The sequence below is a fragment of the Mytilus edulis genome, chromosome 13 (genome assembly GCF_963676685.1).
Source record: "Mytilus edulis chromosome 13, xbMytEdul2.2, whole genome shotgun sequence".
Taxonomy (NCBI): domain Eukaryota; kingdom Metazoa; phylum Mollusca; class Bivalvia; order Mytilida; family Mytilidae; genus Mytilus; species Mytilus edulis.
The window spans coordinates 28,468,204-28,490,347 of record NC_092356.1 but is presented as its reverse complement, the minus strand read 5'-3'; the positions used below and the strand labels follow the sequence as shown (position 1 = coordinate 28,490,347).

The 22,144-nt window shown below is 30.6% G+C and overlaps 1 protein-coding gene across 3 annotated transcripts; it reads left to right on the top strand.

The window, feature by feature from the left end:
• The first annotated feature begins 3,444 nt into the window (after positions 1-3,444).
• LOC139501439 (uncharacterized) lies at positions 3,445-21,463 on the top strand. Of its 3 annotated transcripts, none has more exons than XM_071290517.1 (8): positions 3,445-3,643; positions 9,702-9,767; positions 11,330-11,429; positions 12,303-12,449; positions 13,357-13,485; positions 14,608-14,683; positions 15,286-15,407; positions 16,706-21,463. In XM_071290517.1, the coding sequence occupies exons 1-8, from the start codon at positions 3,635-3,637 to the stop codon at positions 16,969-16,971; spliced, it is 915 nt and encodes a 304-aa protein (XP_071146618.1). In that variant the 5' UTR covers positions 3,445-3,634; the 3' UTR covers positions 16,972-21,463. The 3 variants fall into 3 exon arrangements, 2 of the variants coding, with proteins under 2 accessions (XP_071146618.1, XP_071146619.1); XM_071290518.1 differs by lacking the exon at positions 3,445-3,643 and adding an exon at positions 8,879-8,942; XR_011658567.1 differs by lacking the exon at positions 3,445-3,643 and having other exon boundaries at positions 9,391-9,767; positions 15,286-15,922; positions 16,134-18,934.
• Positions 21,464-22,144: the final 681 nt, after the last annotated feature.

Sequence of the window (22,144 nt, the reverse complement as noted above, 5' to 3'; positions counted from 1 at the left end):
AGAGGGGCATTATGTTTTCTGGTCTGTGCGTCCGCCCGTCTATTTGTTCGTCTGTCCGTTCGTCTGTCCGTTCCTCGAGGTCCGTTCGTCCCGCTTCAGGTTAAAGTTTTTGGTCAAGGTAGTTTTTGATGAAGCTGAAGTCCAATCAACTTGGAACTTAGTACACATGTTCCTTATGATAAAATCTTTCTAATTTACAGCCAAATTAGACTTTCGATCCCAATTTCACGGTCCACTGAACATAGAAAATGATAGTGCAAGTTTCAGGTTAAAGTTTTTGGTCAAGGTAGTTTTTGATGAAGCTGAAGTTCAATCAACTTGGAACTTAGTACACATGTTCCTTATGATAAAATCTTTCTAATTTACAGCCAAATTAGACTTTTGACCCCAATTTCACGGTCCACTGAACATAAAAAATGATAGTGCAAGTTTCAGGTTAAAGTTTTTGGTCAAGGTAGTTTTTGATGAAGCTGAAGTCCAATCCACTTGAAACTTAGTACATGTGTTCCTTATGGTATGATCTTTCTTATTGTACAGCCAAACAAGACATTTTATCCAATTTCACGGTCCATTGAACATGGAAAACGATTATGCGAGTGGGGCATCCGTATACTTTGGACACATTCTTGTTTTAATTAACTTCCCCCTTTACTTTTCCTATTTCTATATTGGATTATCTATTTTATTCTCTGCAATGCAACCACGATTACATTTGTTTATCTTTAAAATCATTATTTCTCATAGGACATGAAGGAAAAGACGGAATTTGAGTGTATTCAAAAGACAATAATTAACAATCAAAACCAAGGGGTAAACAAAGACTCACAAAACCAAAGGACAATTACAAAAATGTATGAATAGTATGAAGACAACGCAGCAAAACACAGTCATAAACAATCTATATAAATTCATCATAGATACCAGGATTAGAATAATTTACGTCATACGCATAATTTCGACTAAAAAAGACTCATAAGTAACACTCAAAATAAACAGGTTATCAAAAAACACCAAATAAAGTACTAGTATGAAGTTTAAAAGCATCGAGGAACCACAATTTTCGAAGGGATTTACATAATACAAATAATTTAAGGTACTAGTAATATATAATAAAATTGAGAATATATATGTATACCTTACTATTCTTTAACACATTTTATAATAATATCTTTAACACTCTGTTGACAATTTCCATAGTTTATCAAGGGTTGAATAAATACCCGAAATTATGTACAATCTTTTGACGATATGTTCAGTCATTTATACTTAAACGGGAGATACTGTTCCCTTGTCGGTATATTTATTTGATGTTATTCGTAATTTCTTTTTCGATGTGGTGAGATCTGGTTTTGCTTTTTTCCGCATTACTGTGGATTCATTTATTTTCGTGGGTATCAATTTGCGTGGATTAAGGAAAATTTAAATGTTCGTAGATGTTTAATTTTAGTTTCGCCGAAGTCTGCATACTAGCCTATAGAAAATTTGTCAATCGTTTCGAATTTAATTGTGTGGTTCATCTGTGCCAACGAAATCTACGGAAATTGGTATCCAACGAATAATAATGAATCCACTATTAGTTGTTGTCGAGCTTTCAACTTTTGTTGCATAAATATCGACTTAATAGTTATATCCGGCGGCGACAGCGGCGGCGGATGTGTTAACTAACTTCTTAAAGCTTTATATTTCAGAAGATAGAAGACATGGATGATTCATACTTTGTATATAGAAGCCTCATGTTACGAAGTTTCCGTCAGTCACATGTCCAATGTACTTGACCTCATTTTCATGGTTCAGTGACTACTTGAAAAAAAAGTTAAGATTTTTTGTAATATTAAATTCTCTCTTATTAGAAGTAATAAGATAACTATATTTCATATGTTCGTACATCACAAGGTCCTCATGCCCGTCAGACAGTTTTCACTTGACCTCGACCTCATTTCATGGATCAGTGAACAGGGTTAAGTTTTTGTGATCAAGTCCATATATCAGATACTATAAGCAATAGGTATGGTATATTCGGTGTACGGAAGGACTGTAAGGTGTACATGTCAAACTGGTAGGTGTCATCTGACCTTGATCTCATTTTCATGGTTCAGTGGTAATAGTTAAAATTTAGTGTTTTGGTCTGTTTTTTCTTATACAATATGCAAAAGGCCTACTGCATTTGGTGTATAGAATAATTGTAAGGTGTACATGTGTAGCTGGTATGTGTCATCTGACCTTGACCTCATTTTCATGGTTCAGTGGTCAAAGTCTAGTTTTTGAGTTTTGGTCTTTTTTTTTTAATACTATATATGCAATAGGTCAACTATATTTGGTTTATGGGAATATTTTATGATCTATATGTCAGTCGTGCAGGTTTTATTTGACCTTGATCTCATTTCACGGTTCATTGCTCAGTATTAATTTTTTGTGTTTTGGTCTGTTTTTCTATTATAAGCAATAGGTCAACCGTATCTGTTGTATGGAAGAATGTGTTAGCTGTACATGTCTGTCTGTTAAGGTTCATACCACCTTGACCTCATTTGCACGGTTCATTGGTCAATGTTTAGTTTTCTTGGCTAAAGTTTAGTTTAAATGACAGTTGCAATGAGGTTGGAATAAAGCTTTATATTTAGAACTATCAACATAATATCAATGATTAGTAAAGAAGGGGAGACATTTCAGTGTATGCACTCTTGTTTTTGTTTGAATATTATTCTGGTTGTTTCACTATGTATTCTGTTTCAACAAAATACTTTAAAACAAGATATTTTGCATGTGTAATTGTTGAAAAATCCTACATTGATTAAAGATGTCGTGTATTGTTTTAAAGTATTTTGTTGAAACACTATAAATCAAACACTGCTCATCATATTTTCCGAAATCAATCCATTATATTATGCATTTCTGTTTTTTTAAATCGGGAACAACAGAAGTTATTATTTTTAAATATCTGATAAACAACTTCTCTTATATACATGTACGCACAATAACCTACAGTAGGTATATACTAAACCCTTTTCCTTTAATATTTCCTTGCGACCTGTCAGATACTGCTCATATCAATTCAGATAGTGAAATACGCTGCATGTAACCTTGTATTGTCAGATCATAACGAAAAGAAATGTTACATTTTGTTAATTTTATTTGCTTTGTTTATCTGTACTAATATGTTTGCATTTTATCCCGCCAGGGTTTCATGTTTTGCAATAAAGATTATTTATTTGATAAATTTCCATTTTTTAACTTGCCTGTGTATGTCGAAACATAGATGTAATAGTCGAAACAATCTATGATTAAAGGGAGATAACACTTTCTACTCGTCTATATTACAAATATTCGTAATAAAGGTAAAATTACTTGTTAAAGTAATATTACCCATCCAAATGATATTACACGAATAAATAATCGCCTGGACTGGACAATGCTAGCCTACAGAAAAGAAGAGGCGATATGTATAGGCAGATACTTGAAAAGTGATACAGTCATGAAAGCTTTTGTTTTTAAATAAGTCTAGTGATATGGTCCAATTACAAAAGCTACTTGAACCCTGGCCAGATAAAAAAAATTCAACTGTTCTAATTTTTAAAAGGGTTTTTCCGTAATCATGTTGAAATTCTTTTGTTCGGGCAGGATAGTCAGGATATAGGTGATGTGCTCGGTGACAAAAAGAAGCATTCAATTCTCAAATGAACTATATAAAAAAAAGAAACAGAGTACATAGTGAAACAACCAGAATAATATTCAAATAAAAACAAGAGTGCATACACTGAAATGTCTCCCCTTCTTTACTAATCATTGATATTATGTTGATAGTTCTAAATATAAAGCTTTATTCCAACCTCATTGCAACTGTCATTTAAACTAAACTTTAGCCAAGAAAACTAAACATTGACCAATGAACCGTGCAAATGAGGTCAAGGTCGTATGAACCTTAACAGACAGACATGTACAGCTAACACATTCTTCCATACAACAGATACAGTTGACCTATTGCTTATAATAGAAAAACAGAACAAAACACAAAAAATTAATACTGAGCAATGAACCGTGAAAATGAGATCAAGGTCAAATAAAACCGGCACGACTGACATATAGATCATAAAATATTCCCATAAACCAAATATAGTTGACCTATTGCATATATAGTATTAAAAAAAAGACCAAAACTCAAAAACTAGACTTTGACCACTGAACCATGAAAATGAGGTCAAGGTCAGATGACACATACCAGCTACACATGTACACCTTACAATTATTCTATACACCAAATGCAGTAGGCCTTTTGCATATAGTATAAGAAAAACAGACCAAAACACTAAATTTTAACTATTACCACTGAACCATGAAAATGAGATCAAGGTCAGATGACACCTACCAGTTTGACATGTACACCTTACAGTCCTTCCGTACACCGAATATACTATACCTATTGCTTATAGTATCTGATATATGGACTTGATCACAAAAACTTAACCCTGTTTACTGATCCATGAAATTAGGTCGAGGTCAAGTGAAAACTGTCTGATGGGCATGAGGACCTTGTGATGTACGAACATATGAAATATAGTTATCTTATTACTTCTAATAAGAGAGAATTTAATATTACAAAAAATCTTAACTTTTTTTTCAAGTAGTCACTGAACCATGAAAATGAGGTCAAGTACATTGGACATGTGACTGACGGAAACTTCGTAACATGAGGCTTCTATATACAAAGTATGAATCATCCATGTCTTCTATCTTCTGAAATATAAAGCTTTAAGAAGTTAGTTAACGCATCCGCCGCCGCTGTCGCCGCCGGATATAACTATTAAGTCGATATTCATGCAACAAAAGTTGAAAGCTCGACAACAACTAATAGTGGATTCATTATTATTCGTTGGATACCAATTTCCGTAGATTTCGTTGGCACAGATGAACCACACAATTAAATTCGAAACGATTGACAAATTTTCTATAGGCTAGTATGCAGACTTCGGCGAAACTAAAATTAAACATCTACGAACATTTAAATTTTCCTTAATCCACGCAAATTGATACCCACGAAAATAAATGAATCCACAGTAATGCGGAAAAAAGCAAAACCAGATCTCACCACATCGAAAAAGAAATTACGAATAACATCAAATAAATATACCGACAAGGGAACAGTATCTCCCGTTTAAGTATAAATGACTGAACATATCGTCAAAAGATTGTACATAATTTCGGGTATTTATTCAACCCTTGATAAACTATGGAAATTGTCAACAGAGTGTTAAAGATATTATTATAAAATGTGTTAAAGAATAGTAAGGTATACATATATATTCTCAATTTTATTATACATTACTAGTACCTTAAATTATTTGTATTATGTAAATCCCTTCGAAAATTGTGGTTCCTCGATGCTTTTAAACTTCATACTAGTACTTTATTTGGTGTTTTTTGATAACCTGTTTATTTTGAGTGTTACTTATGAGTCTTTTTTAGTCGAAATTATGCGTATGACGTAAATTATTCTAATCCTGGTATCTATGATGAATTTATATAGATTGTTTATGACTGTTTTGCTGCGTTGTCTTCATACTATTCATACATTTTTGTAATTGTCCTTTGGTTTTGTGAGTCTTTGTTTACCCCTTGGTTTTGATGTTAATTATTGTCTTTTGAATACACTCAAATTCCGTCTTTTCCGTCATGTCCTATGATAAATAATGATTTTAAAGATAAACAAATGTAATCGTGGTTGCATTGCAGAGAATAAAATAGATAATCCAATATAGAAATAGGAAAAGTAAAGGGGGAAGTTAATTAAAACAAGAATGTGTCCAAAGTATACAATGTTCAATGGACCGTGAAATTGGATAAAATGTCTTATTTGGCTGTAAAAATAGAAAGATCATACCATAAGGAACACATGTACTAAGTTTCAAGTGGATTGGACTTCAGCTTCGTCAAAAACTACCTTGACCAAAAACTTTAACCTGAAGCGAGACGAACGGACCTCGAGGAACGGACAGACGAACGAACAGACGAACGAATAGACGGGCGGACGCACAGACCAGAAAACATAATGCCCCTCTACTATCGTAGGTGGGGCATAAAAACACAAATTGAAATATACTTGTCAACTAAAGAAACGATACACAAGTTTGAAATCAACTTTATCATAAAATAAAATAAATTGGAAAAACTGTTAAATCCTCAAATGAAAAAAAATCATTTTAAAAGAATGTGATCAAACTTGAAAGCTAAAATATATCGTGTTTTTGAATGCATGCAGAGGAAAATGATAAAAAAAGTCAGTACTTCGTTTATAAGATGAAAATTAACTTTTCAAATGTTTGCGAAGGTATTAAACAATTTTCGCAGACCATATTTAGGTTTACAGTTTTAAGTTCTAGTATGGATTTTATGAATATTTTGGTGAAAATACGATCTTTCAAATAACAAAAATTGACAAAAAAAACCACCGTTTGCGTAATTGCCATAAAACAAAGGATATGATAACGATAATTATAATATCATATTGCTGACAACTAGTACAAATTATATTTTTATATAAATAAATGACGTCAGTTTAATACATAGGTTCGTCTAATAAACAAACAACAGAATCAAAGGATTAGTCAGCTAGCCGAAAGTACATAACACACTAATCAAACAGTACTGCACTGAAAATAATTTATGATGTGGAATGGGCAATTAAGAGAGATACTTAGAACAAGTTCAAACGAAATCGTATAATGTTTATCTTTCTTCAGCAACAATAATGATCAAACTTAGTAATCCGAGTCAAGTTGATCCTCCTTCCAATCAGTTTCTTAAATTAATAAATATATAAACAACAAAGAGAATTTAACATTTTTACCAGCGAAAGAATCGACGAAAAGGTGGTATCTTCTTGTGTATTCACATACGGTAAAGGAATTTTATATACGAATATTTTTTTTTAATCACAATTTGTAAAAAGTGAAAGAAATAGTTCGATGGAATTAAGAGAACTGTTTGCATAGCCATTGGAGCATTTAACAAAATGTTTAACATTAATGTTTTACATATTCAATAACATCAATAGATATAATGATATGTGTAAATATCTGATTAGTTAATATCTTTAGTTGTCTACTGTTGACGAAAACAAAACTAGTTCGTTCAATGAAGTTGGAATTTTCATTAAAATATTTTTAGATAGATTATTCAATCGTCATTTTTCAGACACTTGTTTGGAACATATCAGTGTATGTAATACCATTAAGAAATACATGTTATTCTATTTTAAGATTATCGTTGTTAAATTAACGTATATTAATATTTAGATTATATTGAGACAACATCAATAACAGTTCATACAATGTACATTAAGTACATGGAAGATAAAGCAGAAATCCTTAATTAAAATGATGCTTGGCAATAGGTTGATTAATCATCATAAGATGTCAGGAAATAAGCTTATAATTTCTGAAAATTTGAACCAATCAACTAAATGCCTAGTTTCCTAGGATTTAAGCTTAATGTCTAATTTTACCTGTTGTCGCTAACTTTCTACGAATTTATAGAAATTTTGCTTATTATTTAAAATATCTAAATCTAACAATGCCAATTTTGTTAAGAAAGTAAGATAAATAGCCAAGTCAAAACTTTGAAATACATACGTAACTAGTTACGTTTCAATTTCAAAATTACTTCTATTTCTGAACAGTGACGAAGAAATAATATTTTAATAAGTTTAATTGAAGTTGGAGCTGGCATGTCAGTAACTATTAGTAGTAAAATAGATATAGGAAGATGTGGCGTGAGTGCCAATGAGACAACTCTCCATACAAATAACAATTTAAAAAGTAAACCATTATAGGTTAAAGTCCTTTGTTTAATTATGTATCATTGTCATTTTGCTAAGTTTCTTTAGTTACCTAGTCTGACATCGGACTTGGACTTCTTTTGAGCTGAGTTTTACTGTGCGTATTGCTGTGTGTTTGCTTAATTTACATTGACTAGAGTTATAGGGGGAAGGTTGAGATCTCACAAAACATGTTAAACCTTGCCACTGTTTTTCCACCTTTCCCGAATCAAGAGCCTCTTGGTCTATGCTCGTCTTGTATCATTCTTAATTAAATTCATTTATTTATTTTGGAGTTTAGTATGACGTCTATTTTCACTGAACAAGTTCACATTTTTGTTAAGTGTCCAGCTGAAGTTCGCATCCGGTTGTGGGATTTTCTTGATGTGTTGAAGACCCACTGGGGGCCTTCGGCTTTTTTTTTCTATCCCCCCCCCCTCAGCAGTTATTAAAAATCAAATCAAGTAATGAACTCATTATTAGCAATATTTAATTTTACAATATCATTTTAATGACTATAGATACTACTTTACCACATACATTTAAAACCTTTTAAGGGGGATTTGACAGTGAAATAATCATATTAAGATAACATATAGAGTTTCCCAAAGAATACTGTATACTAGAATAGAAACATCAAACGGACATAAATTACATTAACTATTTTGATCTGAGCGTCACTGATGAGTCTTATATGGGTTTGGCGTATCAAATTACCTTTGATAACTATTTACACGAGTTTGACATATATACTGCGCAAATTAATACTTCTTGTGAAGCTTCACTGACTGCAAAGAACGCAAATAAAGAAGATAATGTAATCTATTTATAAAATTGGAAAATCCAATTGCATGACATGCAACATGTGTAATGCTAGCAGCTAGCCTAAAGAAAAGAAGAGGCGATAGAGGGTTATCTGTTTATAGGCAGATAATTGAAAAGTGATACATTCATGAAAAATTCAGTTTTTTAATTAGTCTTTCAATGGTTCAATTACAAAAGTTCCTTCTTGAATCCTGGCCAGATAAAAAAAATCAAGTGTTCTATTTATAAAAAAAGTGTTTTTCCGTAATCATGTTGAACTTCTCTTGTTTAAACAGGATAGGTGATTTGCTCGGTGATCTTGGGTTTTCAGGTAAATTTTTCTCTTTTTTTTACTGTTTTCTTCTTAAATTTAGATGTATTTTCCGCGAGAAGTACCTTTTTATTTATAAACATTACGTTTGAAAAAAATGTCGAAGGAAGCTATAAATAAAAACATCTAATGTGACGTGTTCTATAATTTAAATCCCAGCAATACTGCATGACTTTCATTTTTAAATGACAAAATTCTATTTCATTTATGTTTCATTCCACTTAGATAAATTATTTGATATAGATAACTTAGGAAAACTAATCAGAAGTAATTTTGAAGATAAAACAGTTTCGTATCTATTTTGAAGTTTCAAGTTAGACTATTTATCCGAAATTCTGATAGATTTAAATATATTCTGGAAAAAAGAAACTTCGAGAAGTTAATTATCAAATTTATCTATATATATACATATATATATATATTTTATCGGAATTTAGTATACGTATTTATATTCATGCTTGTTGAATCTGGTTAAAACAAGTAGACAAGTAAACTTAGTATACAGTCATACTTAACATGTGACATTTTTACTGTAATTTATATTTATAGAATGTTATGAAATACTAAACTTGTATATAAAGCAGCGTAAAATGACAGGCACATTATACTTTAACGACTCAAATTAATAGAACATGGTTTTCATTTAAAAAAAAATATTATTAAGTAAACACTCGAACGTCGCATTCTTCCTGCACTGTTATTTACATTCCATTAGTTAAAAGAAAAACAATCTTAATTATATATCTTTGTTAATTCCAGAAACTGATAAGAATGAAGGTTTACTTGAGATTACTTGGTTTGATAGTTATCGTTGCTGAAGTAAAGGTAAACATCTTTAATAGGATTTCGTTTTTACTGATACAAGTTTTATCTTGTAATCATCCATTCCAACATATTTTCAATGGAATGAAGTTTTAAATGTTTATGTAATGCTATGATTCTGTCATTTGTTAACACAGATCTATATCAAAACTGCCCTAAAAAAAGTAAAATTACAAAAATATTGAACTCCGAGGAAAATTCAAAACGGAAAGTCCATTATCAAATGGCAAAATCAAATGGAAAAATACATCAAACGAATGGACAACAACTGTCATATACCTGACTTGGTACAGGCAAATTAAAGTCATCCAAATTTGAATGTCACTTGCTGTGGAATAGTCAATATTAAGTAAGTTTATTTAATTCACATATTACCATCGTTTACATGGTATAGTAAGTATTCTTACACAACGGTGTCATTAAAATGTAAAAAAAAATCCTGCTATTTTCTCGTACGACTAGATGCAAAAGATGTGAAAGATACATACGAGTACTTATTAAATAATGTAATAAAATAATAAAAATAAATAGGAACGGTAAGAAACTCTAAACACAAGTATTTTTTTTAGCCTATCATGTTTAATTAATACTTAATCCTAAAAAACAAATTCTGGAATCTTTTCTTTAGAAAATCTATCAGTTTGCATCAGAATAGGTAAAACCCGATTCAATTGAAATCCGATACCAGTATAGATATGGTTAAACGTGGCAATGCGTCATCCTATGTTTTACATTAGAAAAATCGTGACATTACCATATAATACCCTCTCGTATTTTTAAAGTCACCTCTACTTGCATATTTTTGAAACTTAATTACTTACGACATGTACTAAGAGGGTATTATCATGATTAAATAGTGAATTTTGGACCATAGCACATTGAAGTACTCAGTGACGGCTAGATTATTACTAATATTTCTTTCAATAATACTATCCCTTTGGTAGCCTGAATGTATCCCGATAATGCCCACATGATGAGTAACTTTAGAACTTTTTAATTACTAATCTATGGACATAAGCCATACTTGTCTGTCTCGTACGTTCTTGAAACTTTTTACTCCACTTAAAGTTCTCATAGTTCAAAACAAATAATTTAAACAAACATAAAAAAATGAGGAAAAGAAACCCCATATGTACATAATTATACAGAATTTAATGGAAATAAAATCCCTTAAATATAGTCGTGGTTCAGTCATTTGGCATACGTTATTTTGTACTATTTATAATTGTATAGTCAGTCAATCTATTCATTCGTATGTTATACTACGAGCGAAAAAAAATTATTGAAATAGTTGTCTGGTAGTTATCAACAGCAATATGCATTGTAAGAAATCGATCTGTAGACTATATATACCTTTTTGAAACTTTTTACCAATGCATTTTATTTTTATAACACTTAACCACGAGAGATAGTTGTTTAAGTAACTTATACATTCAGATATAGATACAATCTACGTTTTAAAAAATAAATAATTTTCACAATAAAATTTAATTACAAGTTATCGTACCTCGCTAAAATGATTGATTTATCAAGATAAAAGATGACATTTTAAACATATTTTTCAGATTATAAATGGTTTCCCGAAAGCTTGTAGTGCAGGACAGGTCGATAGACTGTCATTGTCTGGGGATTATATATGTTGTAACACAGTAATATGCCAGCAAGGTTTGTCTATTTACCCTGTCTTTAAGTCTGTATATTACATATAAGTATTTATTTTTGATCCTTTTTTCATTGTAATGCAATGATAAATTCTATCAATGTTAAAACAAATAATCGATCGCATAATTTTATGGCTTTTGGAACTACCGAGCGGAATTAACATGAAAAAGGACATCAACTCTACGGTAGCACTCTGCAGTTAGGAAATAAATCAGAATTAAACCTTTATATGTTTAATCATCTTCTATTGCTGGCTTCCTTATAAGTAAAATACCTGTCTTCCATAGATTTGGTTTTCAAAAGTTTAAAACGGTGAAATATAATTCTATTTTGTGTATCCATAGCAACATTCTGCAATAATTTACCTTAAATATAGTGTAAAAGGGACATGAACATATCAAATATTCTCTAAAAGTTTGGTTCAAACTAGAATGTCAAACCCTATGAGTGATATCTTTTCTGAAACTATCAACACTGATCTGCCAAATAATCAAATAAAATTTGGCTGTATTTCGCTTCATATTTTCGTAAAATTGAATAAAAAAGATTTTGCGTAAAAATAAAATATCACAACAATTTGTGGACCACTGTCTAGTATAGATATCAAGAAACTGATTGTCTTATAGAAAGCAACCCATCAAACATCATTACATAATATTCATGTTCATATAAACCAATTGTGAAGGCTATACCAATCTTACTTTCATGTTTGAAGAATCCCTTTGGGCCAACATGTGAAACTAAAACTAACTGTTGAGTGCTTCCACAACATGAGTTGTTTCCCCATTGCTTCCACTTTTAACAGATTTTCTGTGTTCTGCTAGCTATACTTTGGTTTTAAAAATTACTTAAAATTACTACATCTATCTTTTTCAGCTCAGAAATATGATTTTTGTGATAGCCATAATGGTCACGATACCTGTAGTAACTGCCCTGAAAGCACATACCATTTAGACATAATCAATACTGCTGAAATGACCAATATCATAGATCCATGTATACCGAAACCTACATGTGAGCAACGTAAGTCAAACGTTTCTAATTAAAAACTTCTTATTTGATTCTTTGTGTTGTTAAAATGAAAAGAAGATGTGGTATGATTATCTACATGTATCTGGGTCCAAAATGGCCTTCAAACGAGAAAACTAGTGATTTGGTTTTATTTTCAACTGCCTGGCGTACCAAATTATAATATTGGTAACTTTTATGAGCCTGTATGATAAATCATTTGACGAAAACTCAAATATGACAGAAAACATCCATCAGCAATCTCTTATTACATTAATCATGACTTTGTTTGCGAAATTGGTTGTGTCTTTCAACTTAAACAATGACATAATTCAATTGTAGAGAATATTCAATGTAGCAAATTTCCCCTAAATTTATTTTTGTCACAATTGAACGGGGAGCATTCTTTTTTTTAATGAACTCGACAAATTTGTAGAAATGATTTTTGAATACATTTTTCAATAATGACTACATTATGTATAACATTTTCAAAAGTAGCAATGCATTGAAAAAAGTATTTATGCGGTGCAATATTGTTATTGCGTTTTATTTGAACTGTGCCTTAACTTATTGTTTACTTAGAACGACGTTTTGTTGTTTTTGTTTGATACACTACACTCTTGATTGATATTCGAATCAATCGTATTTAGTCTTAAGTTCGTATTGAAGTTGGCCTTAAAAAATTTTGATTCGACCAGCGCTGATGTGAAGATGAAACCCGCGTCTGGCGTATCAAAATCCGAAAACTGATGATATAATTAACATTCACTTATCTTTTATCGCAAATGTTTATTTTTATGAATACATTTTAAACCCTTACATCGTTTCATTGAACATGAAAAAATTAATCTGTTTTAAGATTTAACCTTCATACAAACAGCTACCTTTAGGCCTCTTGAGTTATCATCTTTTTTCTTTAAAGCTGAAGTTATTTTAGAGAAAGATGCATGTGTTTGTGATAGAAAGCGTGGTTACTATGGAAGTGATTATAACAACTGTTTACTTTCCGAATTTTCCTGTTCTAGTCCGGGATATGAACTTAAAAATTACGGTAAGTTTAAAGCATACAGCATAAAAGACTTCTATAAAAGTTTCAGAAAAAACCTAAATATATATATATATATATATAAGGATGTTTTTTCATGAATATATAACCGAAAACTAACAAACCTTATTCTTTCGTGACTTTTAAGTTTGTTTTTATTACTCATCAAAACATATGATATTGTTTCGAATATGTTTCAAGAGCCTTCATTGTTTTTAAGATAAGATAAGAGCATTTTTATTTGGATTCGTCATTTTTAAAACTATACAACACAAGATCGAGAAAGCGTTTAACTGAATATAATAACAAAAACATCACATGAAAACAATAATAACAACATGCATGGCATACATAGCATTTGGCATTTATATGTACAAGACTTGGTTTAACAAATATGAGCAAATCTACATAAACATATCTTTATTAGTTGCAAGCCAGGCAGCGGTAGTTTGAACCGCTCCAGGACTGTATTAAACTCTTGAAATGGAAAAAAAAACTACATTTTTAAAAACCACAAAACTATTTTCAGTCCTAAAGTGATTTTCAAGCTATTCCGAGTGAAGCGGCTGCATATCTAAATGATCTCTTATCGTATGCATTTGTTCTTCTCTGTGATATGCGAAGTATATAACCTTACCGAATATTATATTTTGAGTCTTTTAGATTGACTAAGTCACTTAAACACACTAGAGCTTTAACGTTAAGAATTATGTTAGTCTAAAAGAGGGACGAAAGATACCAGAGGGACAGTCCATCTCATAAATCGAGAATAAACTGACAACCCCATCGCTAAAAATTAAAAAGACAAACAGACAAACAATAGTACACATGACACAACATAGAAAACTAAAGAATAATCAATGATCTAAAGTGCCATTGTCCTGACTCTTCTCACCTGTAGATTTGTAATCTTTGCGACTTACATAGGGGTTTCATGTGGTGAGGCATAATTAAACTTACCGTCTTTTTTTATCATACAAAACGGAGTGTTCTCCACTGCACTTTTAAAACATTTAATAGGTAGTGTCCGTGCCGCAGTTCGAGACTAAAGAACAATTTTTTTTTTATTGAAAATTGTTTAGAGGTTTATACCTTTCAGACCTTTAATTGATGTTGTTTTTAATATAGGGCAATGTGGACCATGTGCTGATGGCTTTTTCAAACCGGAAGCTAGCGATGAACACATATGTAGGAAGAAAACAAAGCAAGTATTCAGCAATAGTATAAGTATATATAACTTAAAATAACGAACAATGTACCATGATAGCTAGTAATTTTAGTTCAATTTAAAAAGCGTTTTACTAGTTTTAAAAGTTATTTAAAAGTTATTCTTGGAATCATCGCTATCGACAAAATATGGACACATTTGACTCGGTTTCCGCTCTCAGTCTCCAGCCAACCTCAATCTGATCTTCTGTTAACAACAACAAGTATTCCAATAAAATATAAACAATACCATGACCAAAATAAAAAATTACGAAATCCTAAACAACAATAACAAAACATTTTATTAAAGACCCGCCAAAAATTTTGATTAACTGAGGTTCTCGGAAAGGCTATTTCATTATTACACATTGCAATTTATAACACGGTTTGTAGAAAGTTATCATTTTATGAATATGTGAAGTATCGTTTAAGCTAATATATATTGATGTGAGATGGTTTTGAAGTACTTTAAAAGTGTAGAATAATCAATAGAATAATCCTTTATCATTTCCGCAAAACTTCAAAATACATATATCTTTTTTATAAAATTGTACAGATATATGTTCAAGTTTTCAAAACAATAATGTTTGTGTTTGTTAGGTGTTTTGAGTCACAAGAAGTTGCTGATAACGGTTCTACAACTAAAGACATATCTTGTAAGGCAAGGAAGAAGGTTAATTTGCAAAATATCAAACCTTTAGAGCAATTAACAGAAAATGAAGGTAAAATTGCTGATAGTTTTGTTTTTCTACAGTAATGAATATATGAAATCGATTCTAGAATATCAGTTCTAACAGAAATAGAAGCGATAATAAGTATAATATATCTGTATTGGGTTTGGAATCTTAATTCATCAGCTTTAAAATGATATTAAAACTTTCTCAATGAAAGACTAGAGGTAAATGTTGTCTTTGAATATATTGATTCGCGAAATCTTGAACGAACAAGCATTTCTACTGATGTTCACATAAATTTAGGACGATTCAATGCCGCTGACCAGAGTATAGTAAGTAAGTTTCGATTAACTATTTTACACAAAGAAAACTGTTCTAAAAGTGGCTGTTGGCATGATACGGGATATTTTCTTCTCATATAATTTATTATGGTATAATACTTTACCCCTAACAGAAGAGATAGTGCTTGGTATTCATATGATTTAGACATAATCTTTCAATCAGTTACATTGAGGTCTAGAGCTGGCATGTCAGTAACTGCTAGTAGTCCTCTGTTAATTTATGTATCATTGTCAATTTATGTAGATTCTTTTGTTACCCATACTAACATTAGACTCGGACTTCTTTTAAACTGACTTTTAGTCTGCGTATTGTTGTGTGTTTGTTTTTTTCTACATTGGCTAGAGGTAAAGAGGGAGAGTTGAGATATCAAAAAACTTGTTTTACACGCCGCATTTTTGCGCCTGTCCCATATCAGGAACCTCTGGCCTTTAGTCTTGTATGATTCTTAATTTTAGTTTCTTTTATTAATGTTTAGGAATTTAATTTGACGTCAGTCATCACTGAACTATTATTCATTTTTTAAAAAGCTGAAGCACGTCCCAGCGTCGTCCGTCTTTGATTTTTGTCTTTTCCACCATATAAATATATATTAACTTTTTGTTGTTATGAGCACGTGGGAACCAATGCAACGAAGTATAATAACTATGAATAGTATGCCACACATCGACAGAGGGTGCACAACACTTGTTATTCTTTCAGTTTGTTGTTTAGTGTCTTTTGCTATTAAATGTCGTTGCTATCGACATAAATTGTTTCGAGCATTGAATATAATTGTTAAAACATTTTCAGCTTTCCTCTAGAGTAACATGAAGTCTGAGCTTGTGTCCGTTTTGGTGATTTGTTGTTTATCAACCATTAATCATCAATGATTTGATAAACTACTTTTTGGTTTCTAGCTAATTAGAAAAAAAAACAATGATAAGGTCATGATTGTTTATTGTCTATTATGTAATGAATTGTTGCAAAATCATGCATGCTTATATGTTTTAAAATTATGATTTTAGGTAAAAACATAGCTTTAACATACGAAGAATTCATCTTCTTACGAAGTAGAGTAACGAAGTTAGAACAGCAAATAACAGAGTTAGAAGAAGTGAAGACATTGACTAAACAGTTGCAAAAAACGTTGAGAAAAATCAAACATTTGCCCACAATTGCCAAAGAATTAAAACAAAATAAAAATAACAAACAGACGAGAAGAAGAAAAGGACGAAAGAGGAATTCGAAAAGAAAATTTAAAAATAAAAAGAATAGAATAAACTCATCATAGATACCAAGAATACATTTTGTAGTTACGCCCATAAATGTTCACTATATTCAGTGTACTTTTATGTGTAGATAGAGCGTATATGTTAGAAGCAAGAAAGTTACACTCCTTCGGAACCATTAACATACTATCTAAAGAGGAATATATTAAACGTAGAGATGTTAGACGGATAAAATTGCTTACTCGCAAGATTGTCATTTTTAAAGTTTATCACCTATTCAATTGGCAAAGATCATTAACAGACAGGTGATTATTTTGTGGAAAATCCAGAAGTGTTTTTTCTTTAAAGAATTTTATAGATGTCACGAATTATTGGTATGAAAAAGGACATTTTTTGTCTTCTGATTTGTAAAGGTTGTTGCATTGACTTTTATTTTTCATTCTTATTTTACTGTCAATTATTATAATATATTCAACAAACTATCAAAAATAGGATATGTTAGAACTATGCATATACCATAAACAGCATTATGGTGATACCCATGCCTTACATATATGTTCTTGCTCAGGTTAACTTAATTAATACTAGATCTGACATGCTCGCCACATCTATCATCAGTGATTTGTCTGTTAAAACAGTTAATAAACAATAGAAAGGAAAACAAACTTTCCACGCAAATTAATTGTTTAAAATGTTTTGCTTACCAATCAGCTAAAATAACTATGTCTTAGCTAATGTTGTTTTATGGTTGAATAGATAATTTTTTTATTTATTCATTTTCAATCCACAATTGTTATTTTCATGCTTTTAGATAAGATGTGTCTCTTTTATTTTTTATAACTTTAAATAAAAGAAGATACAAAAGAAGTTAAGAAAGATCACAATTGTCAAATTAAGGTGGTACCCAACACTTTCACTAAAATTTATTTGTCTCGTTTAATTTTCATAAAATTTTGACAAAGTATTTACGTTGACGACCCTTTAATAAAACTATAAAAATTTCAAAAATTTTGAACCAACCGTTTTGTCAGAAAAATTACACTGGTTATATAGCAGTTTGACAAACACCAATTTTGATCATTGAGAAGCTTAATATTCCCTTTACAACACAACGTAATTAAAACGTTTAGCTGACTTTACAGAGTTATCTCCCTGTAGTGTTAGGTACCACCTTAATATAAACAATCTAACAGTAGTTATAACGATAGTTCAAACTTATATAAAACCGAATTCTAGGAATCTAATATAACTAGCATATATTTTGTATAGAAAACACTATTAAACTCTAGTTTTAGTTTTATTGTAACTTAGAATAATCATTGATTCAAGTGTATACACAAGAATTTACGACTCGACAATAATATTTTTACTGAAATATTTGCATTTAATGTTGCTTAATGCCATAAATGTTTCATTAGTGAATTTTCGACGATAATATGTTTTAACATTGGAAACTATGCACTTCAATTTGCATTGTTTATGGAGTACGTAAATTATGACTAATTAGGTGCATATTCAATGTTGAAGGTATCATTTTCATGAACAATAAGGACGATTGTAGTTTTCCGATGTTCAAATCTCGTAAATCGATTTAAAATAGACAAATTAAAAAAGAAGCCAAGTTAAAAAAAATAAAGATGAAATTTCCACTCTTCTGTGTAAAGCATTGTTCACCTTATTGTTAATTTTTTGGCAGCACATGTGTCAATAGGGCTATCTTGTAGAGTGCCTGTTTAATTTATTTCGAATATATTAATATTTATCTAATCACTACTACAATTAGATATTAATTAGTATTATGATTTTCACTGTTATTTGTATAAGTTAGATAAGTCATACAAATCTAATCTTGAATTTCATCCAAATTCTTTCTTAATTTTCGAAACACGTCACTTCGGGCGTTGCAATGACTTTGGCTAACACGGCTGTGATTTTGTAATGTATTCGTTTGTATTCTATATCTAGTCACCACTTCAGTTTAATCATGTATATCTATTATATAGTCATTTTATACTGTTTGCTAAACTATGTATTTTTCTTGATAATAATGATGTTTTGTCCCAGGCGGATAACCCTGGCCTAACAACTTTTTGGAACTTTTGATCCTCGGCGATCTTCAACTTTGTAGTTGTTAAGGCTTTCAATCTTTTTTCACCTGAGCATAGTTTTGTGTGGACGTAGCGCACGTCTGGCGTACACATATATTTTTTAACCTGTTACATTTTGATGGCTATTATTCTTTTGTTTCTCTGTCCTATATTTTCTCCCATTTATTTATTGTAGCCCTATCGTGTAAAGTTGTCATTTTAATGTTATAATTAACACTGCCATTAAAGCGGGTGGTTTGGAATGCAACAACACCAGGTTCAACTCACCATTTTGTCATAAAATGGCCTGTACCAAGTCGGGAAAATGGCTATTGTTACATTATAGTTCGTTTGTGTGTGTGTTACATTTCGGTGTTGTGTTTCTGTTGTGTCGTAGTTCTCTTATATTTGATACGTTTCCCTCAGTTTTTGTTTGTAACCCGGATTTGTTTTTTCTCTATCGATTTATGAATTTTAAACAGCGGTATACTACTGTTGCCTTTATTTGGAAATTGATACACACAAGGTATATAATTAATTTTTTATAGAGGAATATAGCTGTGATACTTACATTTGTAACGGCTTAGGTGACTAATATATCTATTAACTCGAGACAATGTAATTGATATTATGTTATGATAATGTGGATCAAAATATGGCATACTAGTATAACAAATCATGGAGTATAGATTTTTATGATTTTGTTTTATTCTGTATTTAATTTTGTTAAAACTAATCAAAATGAATACAAATTGAGAGACACAGTAATTTTTTACTGCTCAAATGATTATTTTTACTTTACTTGTAATTGAAATAAGTCACCGCTGGATATAGGTAGTTTGCAATAGCATGTCCTAAAGAAATACAGAAAGATGTAAACCTGTATGATGTCCTATACTACCCCCTTACTCTCACTCCCTTCCTATACTGCAAGATGAAAATCGGTCAAAACATTTCCCCACAATATCCCTTTTCTTATTCCCCTCTTGTCCCAGTTACGACCCAGGACCCCGCTCTCCGCCCTGTCATACCATTCCCCCATCCTCTGTCCACTTTTCTTGTTTTTTGTGATGTGGACATGCAGTGATTTAAGTTATAGAGACAGACAAGTATTTTAAGTGTCAATAATTTTATTACTTTCTTAATATCGATTTAATTCAATTCTGGGACATTCCCGAAGCAGATTATAATTGTTTCATTTTCTCTTTCTTAACAACCACCAAGGAGCTATTTTACATAAAAAGATGAATTAGTATACCCCGGAAAATATTATCAATAGTGGCGAAGCAAAGATTGACTTTCTTTTTAAATTGTGACATGATGCTCTGTCATATTCTCAGAAATGAGAGTCGTAATTTTTTTTGTTTTACTTACGATCTTTTATTATAGTCTTTTAAATTAGGTTTATTGTCTTTAAAATTATCAATTTAAAATTCTGTATGGGTCTGTTCAAATATTGAATTTTATTTGAACTGCATAATGGATCTGATTATATAATTGAATCATATTAAAATTATATATTGAATTGTTCTTCTTTTAAACACTGATTTGCATTATTTTAGACGATTTTATTTATTTTTCTTGTGACAGGTTGTAGTGAGTTGTCGGTTTATATGCAAAGCTTGGTTTACTCATGCGTGTTGTGATGCGTTGCTGCTAGTTGTTAGTCATGGGTATTTTTTTCAAAATATTTGATGAAATGTTAAGAAACTGGTTACATTCATTTTATTCTATATAGGGGTAAATCCCATTTGTTTTTTCCTTTTATCCAGAAATATGCAAACTTGATCGGACAAAAATGCTAATCAAGTTCAGACTTTACAGGGCAAAACGACATATTTGTAATACTTAACAAATACTCTTTTAGTACTTTTTATGTAAAATATATACCTTTTAGATTTCAGAGTTTAAATTCTTCAACAAATGACAGATTTGTATAAAGGATTTCTGATAAAGAAGGTTTAAGTTAATAAACATTGTAATTTGCATGCCAAGTTTAATCAAATAAACTGGTAAAATAAAGAACAATATCATTTGAAGCTTCTTGGAAAATAGTTATTTATGTTACATTTTCATAGATGTGTCCTTAAGTTAGTGTTATTTTATATGCATGAGTATTTATTATGTTGAAAGTTGTAAGGTTATTTATGTTCATAGACGGCATTATTAGATTTTAAAAAGTGACATAGGATAAATGAAATATAGACACTTTGTCATTATTGTAACATTGATATATAACTGTTATATAGTACGATTTATTGTTTTTGAATTTGGTGCTTTATATGATTTTTTTTAAATATATGTTTACATACAATTTTTGTAAATAATACTTTGTGCATGAATTCGAAGGAAACATAATATATTATGTAATGCAAGGTTACATTGATATATCGTAAATGACTCTGTTAAATAGTATTGTACTGGCTGTAATAAATGTGTTTTTAAATAAATAGAGTCTAACCTTTTAGTGATTTTCTTAAAACAACTGATCTTGAGGGGCAAAAGATACCAGAGAGACAATAAAACTCAAAAATCAAAAATAAACCGACATCGCCATGGCTGAGAAGAAAAAAAAGGACTTTAACAAACAGACAAACAAAAGAACAAAAAACACAACATAAGAAAAAAAAAGACTAAGCAACACGAACCCCACCAAAAAATTGAGATGATCTCAGGTGAAGGTTAAGGAGGTCCTGCTCCACGTGTGGAATATAATCAAATGATCAAAATGCTGCCAATGAGATTTGAGCCCTATTAAAGTATTTGCATTTACTGAAAGTTAGTTCATGCGAATTAAAATCGGAAACCAACTGTTACTTCTGATTCAAAGCAAATGTCAACTTTTAAACAAAGCACGTTCTTCAAGACTAAAATACAAAAAACACATCAAACGGTTGTAGTGAAAAGACTTCATAAATAATCGGAGTAACGCATGATCTTGTGCAATACCAAAAAATAAGTCTACACTTTTTCATATCTATATAGCAATGTTTATTTAGTTGTGTTAAAGTTCATTTTTTAATAGGATATTATTTTGTTCAATCGCGTATATCATTAACGACATTGATATAGACTAATACTACTTCGCTTTTAGAAGCCAGTTTGGTTCAATTTTGTCAAAATAAGCTATGAAACATTGCTGATAAAA

Excerpts from the sequence above, each read along its gene's own strand:
- LOC139501439 (XM_071290517.1), top strand. Across the intron at positions 9,768-11,329 it reads TTATCGTTGCTGAAGTAAAG|ATTATAAATGGTTTCCCGAA; the intron begins GTAAACATCTTT and ends CATATTTTTCAG. Across the intron at positions 13,486-14,607 it reads ATATGAACTTAAAAATTACG|GGCAATGTGGACCATGTGCT; the intron begins GTAAGTTTAAAG and ends TTTTTAATATAG.